General features: G+C 35.8%; 1 protein-coding gene across 1 annotated transcript in view; it reads right to left on the bottom strand.

Moving 5' to 3' along the window:
* LOC149786299 (uncharacterized) overlaps window positions 1-17,131 on the bottom strand; it is a 50,991-nt gene that overhangs the window by 19,410 nt on the left and 14,450 nt on the right. The window contains exons 3-6 of the mRNA XM_089975923.1: window positions 16,505-16,612; window positions 11,048-11,112; window positions 7,024-7,116; window positions 5,507-5,716 (exon numbers count right to left, since the gene is read on the bottom strand). Coding sequence (XP_089832049.1) covers window positions 5,507-5,716; window positions 7,024-7,116; window positions 11,048-11,112; window positions 16,505-16,612 — 476 coding nt within the window. The remainder of the gene's footprint in view (window positions 1-5,506; window positions 5,717-7,023; window positions 7,117-11,047; window positions 11,113-16,504; window positions 16,613-17,131) is intronic.

The raw sequence follows: 17,131 nt of genomic DNA, 5'->3' as shown, positions 1-17,131 counted from the left end.
TGTACTCTGGTTACTCAGAGTTCACATAAAATGATACAAAGTTCTAAACTGCACCCATGCTTGATTACCCCACATTAAAATTGTTGTTGTAGTTGTTGTAAAATTTAATGCCATTTTTCAGCACACGATAGGCTATACATGGCGGCCAGTATTAATGGTGGAGGAAGAACCCAGGAAAACCCCAGAAAGAATCACCGACCCATGAGAAGCTACTGGCAAGCTTTCTCATGTAGCCACATTGGCTGAATCTGAGACTCGAACCCACGCAGACAGAGGTAAGATGGCAGTGATCCATAACGGAGAGCAATTTAGACCACTCGGGGCTCCCATTAAAATTGCTTTCTTGGGTATCAAGTATATTTTACTGAACAGCCCTTATATAAAACGTATGATCTCAACAATTGTGTTAAAGTGAAAAATTTCACTAAAACCTTTCTTTGTTTATTTGATAAGAGGAATGTATGATCTCAGCCTGTGCAAGTGTTATGAGTCTTTCAATAATCATTCAGTTGTTTTACGTACTACTGGTGACTGGGTAGTTCTTCCTATATCTTTTTAGGTTTGAATATTCAATTAAGACATGAACAAAACAATGCATGCCAACCTATAAATGTTGAGGCGATTTTGGACTGATGTCATCTTAAGTTGTATAGCGATTATTACTGTGATGTCACTGGGCATGGTCACGTGGTTGTGGTGGGGTCTTGGTTGGGATGGCAGAAAGACCATAAGCTTACTCCATATTTGACAGCTAATTATGATCTTGTTAAAAGAATTTTAAAAATTCTAACAGTTCAGTTGGACTCGGATTATATACTTGATTCATAGTCAATGAACAGGTTCTAAAAGTGATGTGTTTATTTTGGAGCCATGTTCCTCCATCACATTCAAGATTTGAATATACAAAAGGTGAAATTAGTACAGTTGCATCCTAAATTACTATCATGGCTACTTCAAATGTTATTTAATGTGAGACTTTAATGCCAGAACTCATAGCTTCAGTGATTTTTGGGTTAAAAAAATTAATTTCTTCTCAAACAACTCAGTTTGGTGTAGATTACATTGTATTTTAATGATACTGTGAGAATTCTTGATGTGTAAAATTGCACAAGAAATGAACAACATCAGATCAGAAAATTAATACCACTGGGAAAATACTGATAGGAATATGCAGAAATAATATTAATATTTAAATGGAATATGTGGTGACAATACGAGTGCTGGTTCTACAACTTTGCAAAATACTTCTTGTACAACTATTCTGTTGTTCTAACGACACTGTAATATGGCAATAATTTCTGCACACATGAAGTTGACCCACTTTTTACTGTAGTCCCTTGCTAATTAACAGTTTTAGATTTTACAACAAAACTAAGCACATTTTACCTTTTGACAATAATACACTATTAAAAATATTTAGATTGCAAGAAAACAGAAGTTACAATTTTATTATAAGTACTGGCACCTGTAAAACTAAAGGAGATGGTAAAAAGAATCAAGATGAACAGATTAATAGTATAGGAAAGAATCCATATATCAGAATGACATCAAGTATTTTTGCATCAACTTCATCATTAGTTAATGACACTGCTTCAAAATGTTGTATGCTAGATAATAGTAATCCAATTTGTAATACAAATACCAAATGTTGGCTTGGAACTAAGTGCCAAAAGGTCTGCAGAAAATATCACCATGATCAAAATATACATAGGAAGAAGATAGAACCGAACACAAACAGGACAAATTTTATCCATCTTACTTTGAGTTTACACAGATGAGTCAGTCTCTTATGTTTAATGTCATTTAAGTTTTGCACATAGAGAGCATGTACTTCATTTGGTAATACATCTGCATGATATGAAAGTTTGTCTCGTTATTCTTTTGTTGCCATAGGGTTTCTGCCAACTAGAGATCTACACCAGGGATTGTCCTGGGCTTCGCCAATGTCGCAAATTGCGATTTTTTTTCCTTATTGGCGACAAAAATATCCCATCTGGCGATTTTTTTGGCGACATACTTTTTGGTTATTTAATTTGTACATACAATCAATGATTTGGACTGGATAAATTAAAAGGCAGAACGAAAGGAAGCCACAAACTTGACTAAGTAATGCATTGGAATCAATCTGTTACACAAACGATCCTTTGTTCTTATTGACAACCCCATCTTTACAGTGCATTGTTAATGCTACCGCACTATACCTACAACTGACCCACTTCTGAAGACGCGAATAGAACAGATACAATTAATTGTGTGGCTAATCCTTCTGGTTTTTTTTTTTATACATATACCAATACAATAGTTTTGCTGAACCTTCATAGAAAACTGATAAGCTTTGAAGTACCGACTACTGTGTATAAATACAAAGCAAATGGAAAAAATCTAAATCACAATTACATCTGTCGCCAGTGCGGCATTTTGCTCATTGATCTTTTCCTTTTGCCATCAGTCCTGATTTACGGCTGCAGAGACTTAAACTCCGCAACAAGAAATAGCAAAAAAGAACAGTTTTGCATAATTAATAATAATTATTTATTTCTCAAAATACAGGAGTGAAAGAATCCCTAAATTGGGTGTGAATTTATGCTTATATATACGGTCCAATATTGCCAGGTGTAGACTCGTGTAAGTTTCATTCGTGGGAATGGAGATCCTATTTTTCTTGTCGAGAAAATTTATACAGCATTCAGTGATCATTCTTGGGATTTAGGAAGCAATTCGCTACAAGCTTTATGAAGCTAGCCATGGGGGGGGGAGGGGCTGCTGAGAGACTACTGGTGTCACCTGTCAGCACTGAGGACTGTGAACGTGGATTCAGTTAGATGAACCTCATAAAAACTGACATCAGAAATAAGCTCTGCATCTCATCTCTTGAGAATTTAATGAGAATCAGCATGTACAGATGTGAAAAATTAGACTTTGAAACTGCATTCAACAAGTGGGCAGCCCTAAAATCGCGACGGATCTTCATGTAACACTGTGTAACATTTTGTTAATGCTTGTTGTAATTAGAGTATTAACTACCCATCTTTTGTAATTTTCATTGCCTGTTACATTAATAGACTAAATTAACACTTGAAAAAATGTACACTAATTTTTTTGGCGACACTTTTTGAAAATTGGCGACAAAATATTGAGGTTGGCGATTTTTTTGGCGACAGCTTTTTAAAAGCCAGGACCATCCCTGCTACACACACATAATTATGTTGATGGGGATTCTCTGATGGTCCCTATGAGCATTAATCTGTTAATTGTTTCTGCATTTAATATGATCCTCCTCCTCCGTGTACAAATATTATTCTGTGCTGAGAATTCCTTTCATTGCCTGCTGTCCGAAACACATATGATAACTAGCTTGAACAAGTCACTGTTCTTTATGGTTGTGCCATTTTCAACATCTCACAAGCACGGCCCAATGGGTATTCTCTCTTGGATATCTGTTCCAAAAAGAAAAGTTTTCCAGAGGTCTCACTAGGATTTTAAAACTAGGAGTCCAAGACTCATATTTTGGTAAAAATAGGAGTCCCACCAGCAAAAGTTCCAGTCTCATCCCAGAAAACTATGCAAATTATAAGAACTATTGGTTGCCATTGAGTTAAATTTCTACATTCTTTATAATACTGACATATCTCTTGTTTGTCCATCAGAGTGAGTCTGAATTTTGTCAATCCAAGGAAAGTTTTATTAAATGCACTAAGCTAGGAATCACACACTTTCTTACACTTGGCTACTGTCCCATCCAAACTATCAGTTCTAGCAACTTTAGCACTCTCGTGAATCTCATTACAATCTTCGTCAGTTTGCCGTTGAACCCCAAAATACTCATTCAAGTCTATGTCTCAACATGTCATGATTCTGAGGTCACATGCACTGCTTATTCTGCTACACTTGGAGCTGAACACAATCATGAAAGCTAAAGTTGTTTATTTGATGTACTGTTATAAATGACCACATGTACATCTCTGGGTCTTTCTGCCTCTGAATTCAAACACTGTAAATATCAGTAGATTTCCCACCCAGCTGCCAGTCAAAGTCTTTGATCTTGCTGCCCAGCTATTGTAGCATGTTCTTTTAATGTACTCTTATAATGGTGACATGTAGTGGGGGGGGGGGGCTTTCAGCCATTAAATTCTGTCATTGCAAATATCAGCACAGCTAATTGATCAACACATTTTCCCACTAAACAGGTGTCTGAAGCAGGACTGGCAAGTCTCTGACTCTTGCCTAAGTGATTTTCTGCATCCCCAACAAAAAAATTGGCATCCAGATACATGTGATAACATAAACTCTGCCAAAGATTCACTTCCTTGAATCAGTGCTTTGCTGCCTCTTATGCCAGATTTGTTCTCTTCCATAATGCTGTATTAGGGTTTTAAGTCCAACATTCCCATAGTCTGCTTGTTCAGACATGGGTATCTTGAATAAATATAACCAGCATATTGTCAATCCAACACGTACATTGGACTTGCATTCAACATGAATTTTGGGCTAAAAATCACACACTGGTATTTCCAGTGACATTTTCCCAATGTCCAACAGACCGATATACATGAAATTTATTGTCATCATAACTATCATCAGTCAGCATTTGCCAACTTAAAACGATGTATGAAGACAAACCCTGTTGTGATTCAATCGTTTTTATTTCCTGTGTGGCCCTTCTTCAAAACATGCATTTGTAAAACTGCCATGATGGAAAAAAAATTAAAATTACTATAAAATGCTTGTTCCAGGGCCCAACGAACCAATCAAAAATTTAGTTTAACAACTATTCATGTCGAACCAAAGTATCCAGCTATCTGCATGTCACATCAAGCACTGTGAGACTGCTACTGGCAGTGCGAATTACGTTGCAAAATTCACTTTTAAAGTTAAAAGTTTAATAAAATTGCATACTGCAAAAAGCAGATGTTTTATATCCACGACGTTGATATAATCTGTGGAACATGTATCACTGCTTTAAAAGTATGCGACTTCATATAAATTACATGCACTCACGTGTACTGGCATCATTTTCTGACCCAATGTTTTATTCACATTAGACCACTAGGAGGGATTAGATGCAATTTTAAATATATATTCGGTTTTTTTCTGACAACCACCCACCAGCAATTTCTCATTTTGTTAACACAATCCACAACAGATGTGATTTTCCTAACCAACTTTCCACTGTCAGAATCAAAATAGTTTGAAACACAACCTCTTAGAGAAGTTTTTTTGAAGTGCCAACCCCGTGGGGATATATGTTTTACTGGAACAGCCCTAAGAAATAAAGTCACAGCAACTCATCTTGGTGTGTAACACATCTCAAGTAATGATGCAATTAAACAGCAAGATCGGTCTCAATATCTGTATTAAATCTGAGCTTCAGCCTGAATGGGAAAGAGAAGGGCGATGGATGAATGGATGGATGGACAGACATAACAAATCCCAAGTACCCCCTGCATCTGAATTTGAAGGGTATAAAAATAAATTATTTAAACACCAGAAACATGTGCAAACTTACTAAAGCTACGTCAGATGTAGAGCCAAAGATTCCCTTCTTGGACTTCAATACTTTAGATGGAGTTTTCCCAAAAGTTACAAAAGGTGACTCCTTAACAGGGTCCATCTTGCTCAGTATGGACAATGGCTGGTTCTCTTCGTCTTCAAGAATCTTATATTTCTTGTTAGTACTAGGAGAGTTGCAAAATGTACTGGAACCTCTGTAATATTTCTATAAAGAAACAAAGACAGAACCTGAACCAAAAAAAATTCACCTTTAAGTTATTCTACTGTGATATTGTTTTATAACAAATATAACAAGAGGCCTAAGCTGGCATGACAAAATCTCCTGGATGATACCAGCCTCATGCTACAGTGAAACTGTAGTTGGCAAAATAATCTGGATCAGTACGATGCTTTCTATAAAATTTGGTTAAATTCTGCAACTTAGTTGTTAAAAAAAAGTTTTCTTTTCTTGTTGTTGTTTAGTGACCATATTTTGAAGGCAGACTGGCAGCATTTATAGATAGCCGGAAATCTGAATGGTTGGGATACCAGGATTCTTGCAATAAAGCTCAGTTCAGATTGGTCAAGCAGTTCTTAAAAAAAGTTTAATAGAGTAAATGTTGACAGATATACTAAAACACAATTCTACAGAGTTCCTGCACCAAAATGATTTTTTTTCCCCCTAGAGATTTTAAGGAGAAAATGAATGATTTCAGGAGAAATTTTTAAAGTTTGATACTTTGATTAAAGACACAATACTGCAATTGACACAGTTTGCCGCTCTATACGTGTTTCTCTTGTGTATCTAACTCCGATTTCATATGTGATGTCAAGGTGGAGTCTCCCATGTTGGAAATATTCTTTAAACACATTCCAAAGAATGCTTTTGAAGTTCAAAAAAGCTACTCACTGAAGCCATCCATGAAAACGTCTATCTTCTAACCATATATCGCTGAATAAGTTTTATAGTCAAGTATATTAAATCCTTATATATAAAAAATTCAAGATGAAACAATAAAGAAACTTATAAAACTTGCATACAACTTATTAGGCATGTGTGCAAAAATCTTAGGTACCAGACTCAACCATGGCTACTGACTTAATATGATGATTATTGTAAAATCATTCACTGGAAAAAGTTGTAGTGGAAAAATAACACATTTTCTGTAACAAATTTTTTTGTTTCGCTTCTTTATAATTATTATGATAGAAAGTAATTTTCAAGGTTTCCAGGATAATTTCATTGAATTCAAATTTCTTTTAGATTCCAGGACCTCCTTAAAAATCAGAGCATGGGAACACTGTACCCAGACCAATACCAAATGCTCTATTGGCTTTATGAGCTGGTGAGCTAAAAATAACTTTACACTGGAAAAACCGTTTTAGCTTAATTTTACTTTACATGATGGAATTTTTAATTCAGGGCAAATATATCTGACAAGTTGAACCAAGTCATAATTAGCAACAACAGCATTTTAAAGAGTCAACTAAAACCATTACATATACATTGAGACTTGGTTATTCTTCACTTACCTCTGGTAACTTCTTCTTATTCCATGCCCTAACAAATGATTTGAAGTGAGCTTTCAGCTTGGGAGAGGTCATGATGCATGCACTCTTACATTTCTGAAATTAAAGAAAGTTATATCTCAGTTAAAAAAAGACTGCTAAAGAACTCTTATTTACTGTTAAACTTGTACAACTTGTCAAAATAAAATATTTTAGAAAAAGTAAAATATGTGAATAACAGTTTCCAGTACAATGCTTCCATCATCAGGACTATCCGAATGGGATGCGGAGCGGGGATTTCACCTCGCAACCATCTTTTCTGGGCTATGAATCTTGCATCTCACATCAAATTTTCAACAGAACAAGAGGACTGCCTGGGTTCAGTGGAGTACATCCTTCAGTTTCTGAATGCAAATTCACGTGCATTTTGAAACTGTTGCACAGATATAAATATGCCCTTAGTTACAACTTAGAAACAGTTCGTTGCCCAAGCCTTAAAGTATAAACACTTACTTGGCATTACCAAGGATTGATCTTTTCAGTCAGCATGAATACCTGGGTTTGCTTCTATTCCCCTTTGGCCTCATCCCTGGAATCAGACCTTGGAAACCATAAAACATCCGACCCAAAGAAGGTCTGGTTGCTCAGTGGTTAAGGCATTGGATTTATGACCAGAAGGTTGTGGGTTAAATTCCCCATCATCTGATCAGCCTGATTAGAAATGAAGCCTCTAGAGTGTTTGCAAAGAAATGTTGATGGACACAATGGATATCACATGACAGACAAAGATCCTTTGGCCAGGTGAGGAAACGGGAACAAAATAAAGACATTTGAGTTAACAGACAGAATTTTAGGTGTAAAGGTGCCAACTAAGTATTAAACAATATTTTCTTACTATCAATTAAGTGTTTTGTACCCTGGTCATGATCAAGAAGTATTAATTGTCAAATCAATAACTTTTATGACCACATAAACAACAATGATGTTCTGTCGTTTAGATGTTAAAAAGGGAAATTATACAAATCCAATGAGGAAACAGTGCAAATACTGAAATGTTATCAACTCAAAGGATTCATCTTCCAGAATTTAACATTCAGAAATTGTTGGACTGAAAAGAGTACATTTACAACAGAAACTAGATGGCATTTAATGAAATGACAATTGACACCTCAGAAAAAACAAGAATGCACCACCTACATATCTATTATTTCAAAACTGGAGCTTTTGGTTTAGAAACTTTTTCAGTGACAGAAACAAGTGAGTATATTGTGAAAATATTAATGAAGACTGTATGAAAGAGGTGGAAGTTATTCACACAATATATATTAAATCCCCTCTATTTCACTACTCTGTTGGACAAGCTATTCTCCAGCCAACCTATTATGTGTTGGACAAAATATTCTCCAGCCACCCTATTATGTGGTGGACTAGCTATTTTCAAGTCATCCCATTATACAATAATTCACACCAAGGAGACAAAGACATGGTTAGCACTCTTTTGAATATCTTATGCAATAGGTGATTAACAAATGCTACCTTCAGGTCAGTTGGCAGGGGATCTTCAAATCAGCCATCAGTATTTAATTGTGCAGGAAGTGTCAGCTCCTGCCCTAGGCCTTTATATTATCTATACATATGGATTTTATGTGGAATGAATGAGCAAACGATTTATTGATAGATTTATGCTGGGGGAAAATAGGAAGAACATACTGCCCGAGATCAGAGATATTTGTGATTAAACTGGCAGTTTTTCTAGACAGGCATGGAAATTCAGGTTGAACAGTCACATGAAAATATAATGTAAAGTTGAATTCAGTATGAACTTAGACAAAAGTTAATTTGATACACCTAACTGCAATTATAACTCAGTATTCATTTATTTAATTTAGTCATATTTTCAGCTGCTACTTTTGACAAAACAGACCTGGTGAATAGAAACAGGAAAGTAGGCATTGGTGAGACTGAGACTGCATGCATTCTCAGCCCTTTGGAAGAGTTATATAGAACCCACCATCTCCATCCAGAACCTCAGCAGGAGAAAGAAATCGATGAAGCTGCAACTCATGACTATGATCAGCATAAACTTGTCGTTAACATTTATGATAACAAACATCCATGAACAGATCCCAATGATTGTGGTTGTTTCGCAATCTCCACTGCCCCCTTTGTCAATGAGTTACAGTATCACTTGCTGAAGAATGTCATCCTTCAGCTGTTCTGATGGCACATCTGTTAGAAGGAAAGAGGAAGAACAAGGAGGCTGTTGTACGAACCACAACCAAAGATACTCCAACATTACTTGAATCACCCATTCATTTTGCAGAAATAGCTTTATACAGCATGACTGGAATTGCAGGAGTCTGACACCAACTGACACACTCTGCAAGCATGAGGTGCTAAGATAATAGTTGGAGACAGGAGATTTGTGTGTGGAGAAACTTAGTTTCTTACCTTCGCTGTCAGGGTGCCTTCTAGACTGGTGTGCTCTTGTCTGCTGGCATAAGATTGAAATCTGAAAGGCACTTTCGTTGTAAAAGATCATTTTGCTTGGCTCACCTATCATCCCTCTATTGTAGCAGGAACTGGGTTTGAAACAAGGATGCTGTGGAGTGGCACATTGGTAGGATAGTTCTTGAGCTACATGCCTCTGAACATCTTCAATCTTGGCCCCAAACAGTAATGGAAAGCCAACAGAGTAAGCCTTAAAGCCACAGCATGATTCTGCTTTAGCAACACAGAACAGATACATGTGTCATGATGCATCAGGTCAAGATTGGTGGAGGCAGCCAATGCATTCACCAAGGAATGGTGAGCAGCTTTGTTAATGATAATGCAATTCGGGCTATTAATTCCCAGATGTGTTAGTTGGAAGGTTAATTTTGCCAGTTGGAAATTGCCAAATCTACATAGAAGATATGGCAGCGAAGACAATTATATTTGTTGGCTGGGGAAGCAGCCAAAAAGATGGAGACTCTTCCTCATCATCAATGTTGATTGACACCATGGCGTTTTAATCATGCATGGTGGAGGGCATTCCAAAACCAGCAACATCCAGAATATCTACTCAATGGCAGCCATGAAACTTAACTCCATCTTTAAATGGTTGCATCAGAGTAGGGCTGTTGCTACCTGGGTTGCCATAAAATGGCAGGGGTGGGGGGTATACTCCCCCCATTCAATCAAAATTACCTGTAGGAATAAAAAATGTTGTCATCACCTTCTTATTTTGTCTGGGATGTCTTCTGCAAAAATCCATAGTCCATACACTTCTGGAAAATATGGCACACACACACACTGCATGGTCCTGATGAAATACATTTTGAACATGCAAGGCATGACTCATGTGTGTCTTCCCTGACCTTGAACTTGTTGCATTAATACACTTCTTTGACATATTTCACCAAAAGAACAAGATAAATCACAACCAAACATGGTATATATCAAACAAAATAGTATGCTAATAAGTTGCTGAAACAAACTATTACAAACTAGGTGAGCAAACAATAGTGTTTGAAACCATGAATCAGAACATGCATCAATGATAGCGTGTTGTAATATGTGGCCAAAATAGTTAACGAAAGAAAAATTCACAAAAATACTGGAAAACTACATTTAAACTTCATTTGTTTCTAAACTGCCTTTCAACTTCTTTTTATTTTACCCTTATCATACAAAAGACTAACATGATAATACAATGCAGGTCAACTTTTCATTCATCGTAAATATGCAACCAACACTTCAACAAGTTGGGATCAGAACGAAAGATTAGTACTTAATTAGGTTCTCGTTGAATGTTCACAGGCATCACTGTGATGGCAGCTTGACACTGTTCATGTTTCAGTACAAGAGGGCATATTGCATTTATGATGATTACACAGACAATGAAGTAAAAGATAAAAATGAAACAAAATTCACATGACATGACCTTTCTAACTGGTATTAATTCCTTAATGCATTGCCAGAAGCAAGCATTACTTAATTGTCATATTTTCATCATATATTATATTGACTTAATGCCAGCAAGAAAAAGCTATAACTGTGAACCTACCTCTTCAAGCAACCACATCTTAAATTCTGACTGCTTGCTCCAGAAGTCATCCATGGATATTTTATCTGTTAAAAAACAACAATAAATTATATATATATATATATATATATATATATATATATATATATATATAAAAGATTTCCAAATTTTCTTATACGTTTTACTTTTGAGTTGTTTTTATCTTAGAGAGTTTTATCTTTAAAAAAAAAAGAAAATGAAAAGATTTAATATATGTGACATCTTTGAAAAAAACATCTTTATATTGTTGAAAATAACATAAAAAAATTATTGCTATTTTCTCTTCCTTTCTACATTAAAAATTCTAGTTAGAGTTCTGATGGTGATATACAGTTGTTATCTCTTGCCTTAACATTAATGTGATGGCATCTTTGGGTCCATTTTTTTCTGGTTGTTTCATGTGACATGTTTATATAAAAATTTCTTGTATTTAACGTGTATTCCTCGAAACAATTTAATATGTTGAAGTCTTGAAAATTCTGTAAGGGTCGAGTAGCAGTAGTGGTGATTATGTGTCATGTGTATGTGTGAACATAAGCATGCAAGAAGGAATGATGTTTGCAAGTCCATGGGGAAAACTCATAACTAAAAGCTTGGACAAGGTTTCTACTTGAGTTTCAAAATGTGGGTTGAGGACTAATAAAATCTAGAAGTTCAAGACCAAAATCCAGAATCCCAGACAACACAATATGAATCTTTTTAGTGAAACAATACACTTTACAAATGTGATGTTTTCAAGATGTATATTTTTCTCTTACAGTTATTTACAATATTTTTAATTAAAAAATGGTACTATTGATTAGCAATGGTAATTATTATTGAGTATCAAGATTATATTTAAATCCAAACTACTTCAACGTGAAGTTACTTCCTTTTACATTATTCTTACCCTTTAAAATATAAAACACTTATGTTTTATAATTGTGCTGTTTTTGCTAGTTAACTAGTCACTCACAGAAAGTCAGCTAAGTCAATTAGTTGTAGTACAATTTACATTATTAAAGAGAAACAAAACTTGAGTAACCAATGTGACAGAATTTTGTCATTTTTCTGCAAATTTTTTGTAATTTATATAAACGAATGACATTTATGAAAATGGGGTTTACTAAGCATTTCATTGGATAGAGTTGAAATGTTTCTAGTTTCATTTATAAGTGAATTAATCTTTTCTAATGATTAAAATCAACCTCCCTCAAATGGACTGATGCTGTTGGCTGAAAGGTATTTCCAGGAATTCTAGATAAGAACATTGCTTCTCTTTAATGTATGCTGAAACCCTGTCTGATATTTTTCAGCAATAACAAAATTATCAAATTAGCTATTGTGATAGTCATTTTTATTAGAAGTCCTCTTGTGAAACCCAGTGTTACTATGAAATTTACTCAGGACGAGTAGCAATAACAAAATTTTAAGATGGCTGTTGTGGTGTCCATATGGAATGTCACATAATTATTTTGACCTATGACCTAATGAACATCATAAGAAGTCCTTTGATGAAAAACCATTGTCAGAATGATCATCCATCCAGAAAGGTGGCGCTATACAGTTTCGCATTTTGCATAGGGTTAGGAATTTAAAGAAAAAGAATGTCCCCGGCTTTCTTCACTGGTTATACTGGCTATTTAAAAAAGACCTTGTATATCTTAGGTATAATGCAAAGAACCTTTAATTCCCTTTATTTTGGTGTATGATTGATGGGTGTACTATGGGTTATAGAGTATACAGCTTGGCCTTACTTCAAATGTGCACCTTTCAAAAAAGTGCTAGCTCTACTTGGTCATTTTCACTTCCTGAACTTCAGAGGTCAATTGTATAAAAAAGAGCCGATAACTTTTTTTACATTTTATATATTTGGTAATTCATTCATTGCACTTTCAGAAGCTGGTATTGTCTAGTCTGGCAAAATTCATTTTCCCTATTTTAATAGCTGCTATGTATAGTGTACTTTAGACTAATTCAGACTGATTTTTTAACACAAGGGAGCAGTCATTTTAGTTAGTAGTGTGCTTAAATCATGTAAAATTTCCAAAAGTACAATATCCAAAAGAAATATCATCCACATTACATTAATGTAGCGTAGAGGTATGCAAACGTTCTCTCCACTGTGCATGTTTTAAATGCGAACTACTTCACCTTACATACGTCACTCTCTCAAAAGTACATATTATCTGGTGAGCGCCACCAAAGAGAAGCAATAACAAGATTTTCAAAATGGACATAATGGCAGCCATATTAGAGGTCACATTGGCACCATTTTAATTTGGAACCAACTAGTACAAGTATTTTGGTGATAACTAAATTTTCAACATGGCTGCCATGGTGGCTATATTATATGTCAGATAGGAAAAACTAATCATAAAGTCTTTTGGAAAAAAAAAAAACCAAGATGATATGACATAATTTAGGAGGAGTAACACTTACAAGATATTCAAGATGGATATCATGGTAGCCATATTGGACATGAGATCAGCACCATTTTCATAAAGAACTAACTAGACATAAGAAGTCTGGTAGTGAAAACAAGATATGACTATCCATTCAGGAGCAACAATAGCAAGAATAAGATGGTCACTATCCACAAGGGATGTCTGGATGGCACCATTTTCACTCAGGACCAGCTAGAAATCAGAAGCAATCTGGCCAAAACTCATTCCTATATGACTTTCCATTCAAGAGTAGAGATAAACACATTTAAAGATGGCTGCCACACTGTATGTCAGACTGGTACCATTTTCATTTAGGACCAAGTGAACATCTTAAGAACTCTCTAGGTGACAACCTCATGTTGATCCGACCATTCATTCAGGCACGGTAGTGATAACAAAACTGACGGCAATATTGGATGTCTGAACAACACCATTTTTATTTATAACCAACTATACTTTGGGATGTATGGGTATGTAAAGTTTCATGACATGGTTTAGAGAAGCAGCAATAACAAACATGAGCTAATGGATGGACTAATGATGACTGATGTACAAGTCATTCAATAAGTTCTGGTCTATGAGCAGGAGAGTTAAGAATAGATCCATTTTTTTATTTGCATAAATTTGATTATGACAAAAATACTGATTTTTTAGGAACAAATACTGATTTGTAAAACTTTAATGTAGATGTATCTATTCAAAACTTCTGCAACCATCAGTAAAGTAGGAAAACAACTTAATTATTTAATGTCAAAGATTCAACTGTTGCACTGTTGTACCTTCTGAACAGGCATCCTGTTTCATTCAGGGGCCGTTCAGACACACGTTGGTTATAGAAGCCTTTTCCACACCTTGTTCTTTTCCATCATTATCAATTCTATTGTACCATCTTTCAAATATGATCGGAATTATGTGCGACTTTTTTTTTTTACTGAACTGTTTTCACTCTAACACACTAGTAATCCTTGCAGATTTTACTCTGAAAAGCTTAAGAGGTGGTGCCTTGTTTTCCAACCTTGACTGGGAGGAATTGACATTTGCACATACCACAACTTGTCTCTATGTGCCTCAAGTAGTGCTTGAGAGTCATAGTACACCAAGCAAATGACCCCCTTCAGCCAGCAATAAAGGGTGTGAAGTGTTATATCATGTGTTCATAGAAGTAAACCACATGAGGAGAGGTGTTCCTCATTACACAAATTATCTCTGTGCATCTCAAGTAGTGCTTGAGGGTACAGACAGAATCTTGCATGGCTGCCTCTCAAGACTTGTCTATGGAAAAGAGAGGACGAATGACTCATCAGTTACCTATGGATGGCAACTGATTCTTGGCAACTAGGCCTGGTTGTGAAAGGAGGACTACCAAATGATCCAAACTGAACAGAAGAAAGTTCAGGTTGACTGAAAGGGCATGTAGCTCACTGATCCTGCATGTGAAAGCTAAAGCTATCAGGAAACATGTCTTCTATGATAGGAACTTTAGCGAAGCAAGAGCAAGAGGTTCAAACTTGCTTGAGTTGAGCCAAAGACAAATTCCATTTTGGAAACAAAGTTATGGATTTTGGTTGATGGAGATCAAATTGTCCAACAGATCTGAGACACCTTTCTCATGCCCAATGGCACATCTGCCATGATGTCGGAATGTGTCTGAGATCATTGATCTCTGAGGGCAAAAACATAATCTCTTGCATGGTTGCTGTTCTTGACCTGGTTATGGAAGAAAGCGAGCAGGACACTGGTTGACTACCAACAAATGGTAATCTGTTCTGGGCTACGAATCCTGATGGATCTTGAGAACCATCAAACTCTTTGATTTAATCTGAAGAGGATTCTGGTGAACATAAAGGGGGATGCAGCCCCCCCCCCCACCCTGCATGCTGAAGCTAAAGCTATAAGTAAACATTGTCTATATAATAGTGACTTAAGCAATGTGTAGGCTAGAAGGTTGAAGGGGTTCGAATCTAGCCATGTAAATAAAACCAACTGGATCCCTTTAGAGACAAATAAGGGATATTGGTCAAGGAGACCAATTTGTCTAAAAGATCTGATATGTCTCTATCGCGCCCAAACATGTTGCCATAATGCCGGAATTTGTCCAATATCATAGGGTGGTAGCCTTTAGTAATGATTGGGGTCCAGCTGTTTCTCCTCAAAGAACAGAGCCAGAGAAAGTCGACCAGTTGTGGGATAGAGGCACGCAGATGGGCGATATATATAGATAGTCTCAAAAGTTGTAGCACCCGATGTGCTTCCTCACATCGTCTCTGCCACCATGTCCAATACTAAAATGTGTGGCACACTGTGCAACAAGCATGATGTATATCAATGTTTAATGGCTAAATGCATGGCCAATTTTTGGTATATTCCAAAAAAACTTCACTTTTTGAGCAATACATTTCTATCTCCTTGGTGGTGAAGCCATTTTCAAGATCTTGCATGCGATGCCGAACGATAATTCAAATCAGTGTTGGTGAGGCATGCACAGAGCAAAATTCAGGTTAGGCCCCAGTTTCTCTCAAAATCATTTGTAAAACTACTCCTATACATCTAGATTAAAATAGGCTAAAATGCTTGCTACCAGGCCAACTGTACCGATCAGCTCTACTAATATTGCGACCAGCAGTACCGGACCGTTTCGGCAACTGCCAATATCATGACTAGCGCTTAACAGGAAATTGGTTATTTTATTAAAGATTTAAAATAAGTGAGAATTGGAGAATCCGTGAATTTTTTGTTTGCGGTGTGAATCTGTGAATCGCTGAAAAAGTCATGAAATTCATGCCAAAATGGAAAGGGTTGGCAGCTATGAATAGCTGGAAATGGACAAAAATAGTAACTAACAAAAAGTTGGGAGATTTCATTGCAAAATTTCATACTGAAAAATTCCCTCTTTGCATTGTAATTTACATTAATAAAAATAATAAACTGAAATTGAATCGTATTGCAGCGCTCAGCTCTATACAAATATAGTGATGATGTACTGTCTCAAACAAAGAGCTCAAGAAAAATTTACTCTTTTCAACCCTTTTCCTAAGTTCCTTCTCCCTTTTCTTTTCTCGCTTGATAGTCTTCCTGGCAAACAACTTTTGTCTTTTGCTTGCTCTGTTTAGCTCCTCAGTTTCTGGAAATATATTTCAGCAGCATAAATTGATTTTTAAAACTGAGATTAATAATCACAACATGCAAATGTTTCCTACTTTAGTTGTTCCATAGGTAAAAGAGAATCCAAAGGATAAGTTTATCAGGAATCCCTGCATCAGTTGTTTGGAACAAGCACAATGGATAACACATTTTATAAATTAACAAAAGACTTTTGTTAAAAAGTAACAAACATCTATACAATCATATAGCATCTCCCTATGAAACTATACATGCCTGTACTCAGTCAGTAGCAATTAAGTTTCAATTACAATAAATAGTTTATCAATTCCTCCAATTGCAGACCCTTAAATTACTTAAACATCTGTCAATAAAACAATAACCATAAAAAAGTCTTTTCCCTCCAATTATCTGTATCTTTCTTTTCTCTTTAACTTTCACATTTTCCCAGTCTAATCATGAGGGATTTTGTTACATATATCCTATCTTTTACATTAAAAACTATATATTTATACAAACTTATGATACTGCCCATTCATTC

The sequence above is a fragment of the Sinohyriopsis cumingii genome, chromosome 12, assembly GCF_028554795.1.
Source record: "Sinohyriopsis cumingii isolate HCF-2022 chromosome 12, ASM2855479v2, whole genome shotgun sequence".
In the NCBI taxonomy this organism is placed as follows: domain Eukaryota; kingdom Metazoa; phylum Mollusca; class Bivalvia; order Unionida; family Unionidae; genus Sinohyriopsis; species Sinohyriopsis cumingii.
Note: the sequence above shows the minus strand (reverse complement) of the source record. Positions and strands in the feature narration are given on the sequence as shown.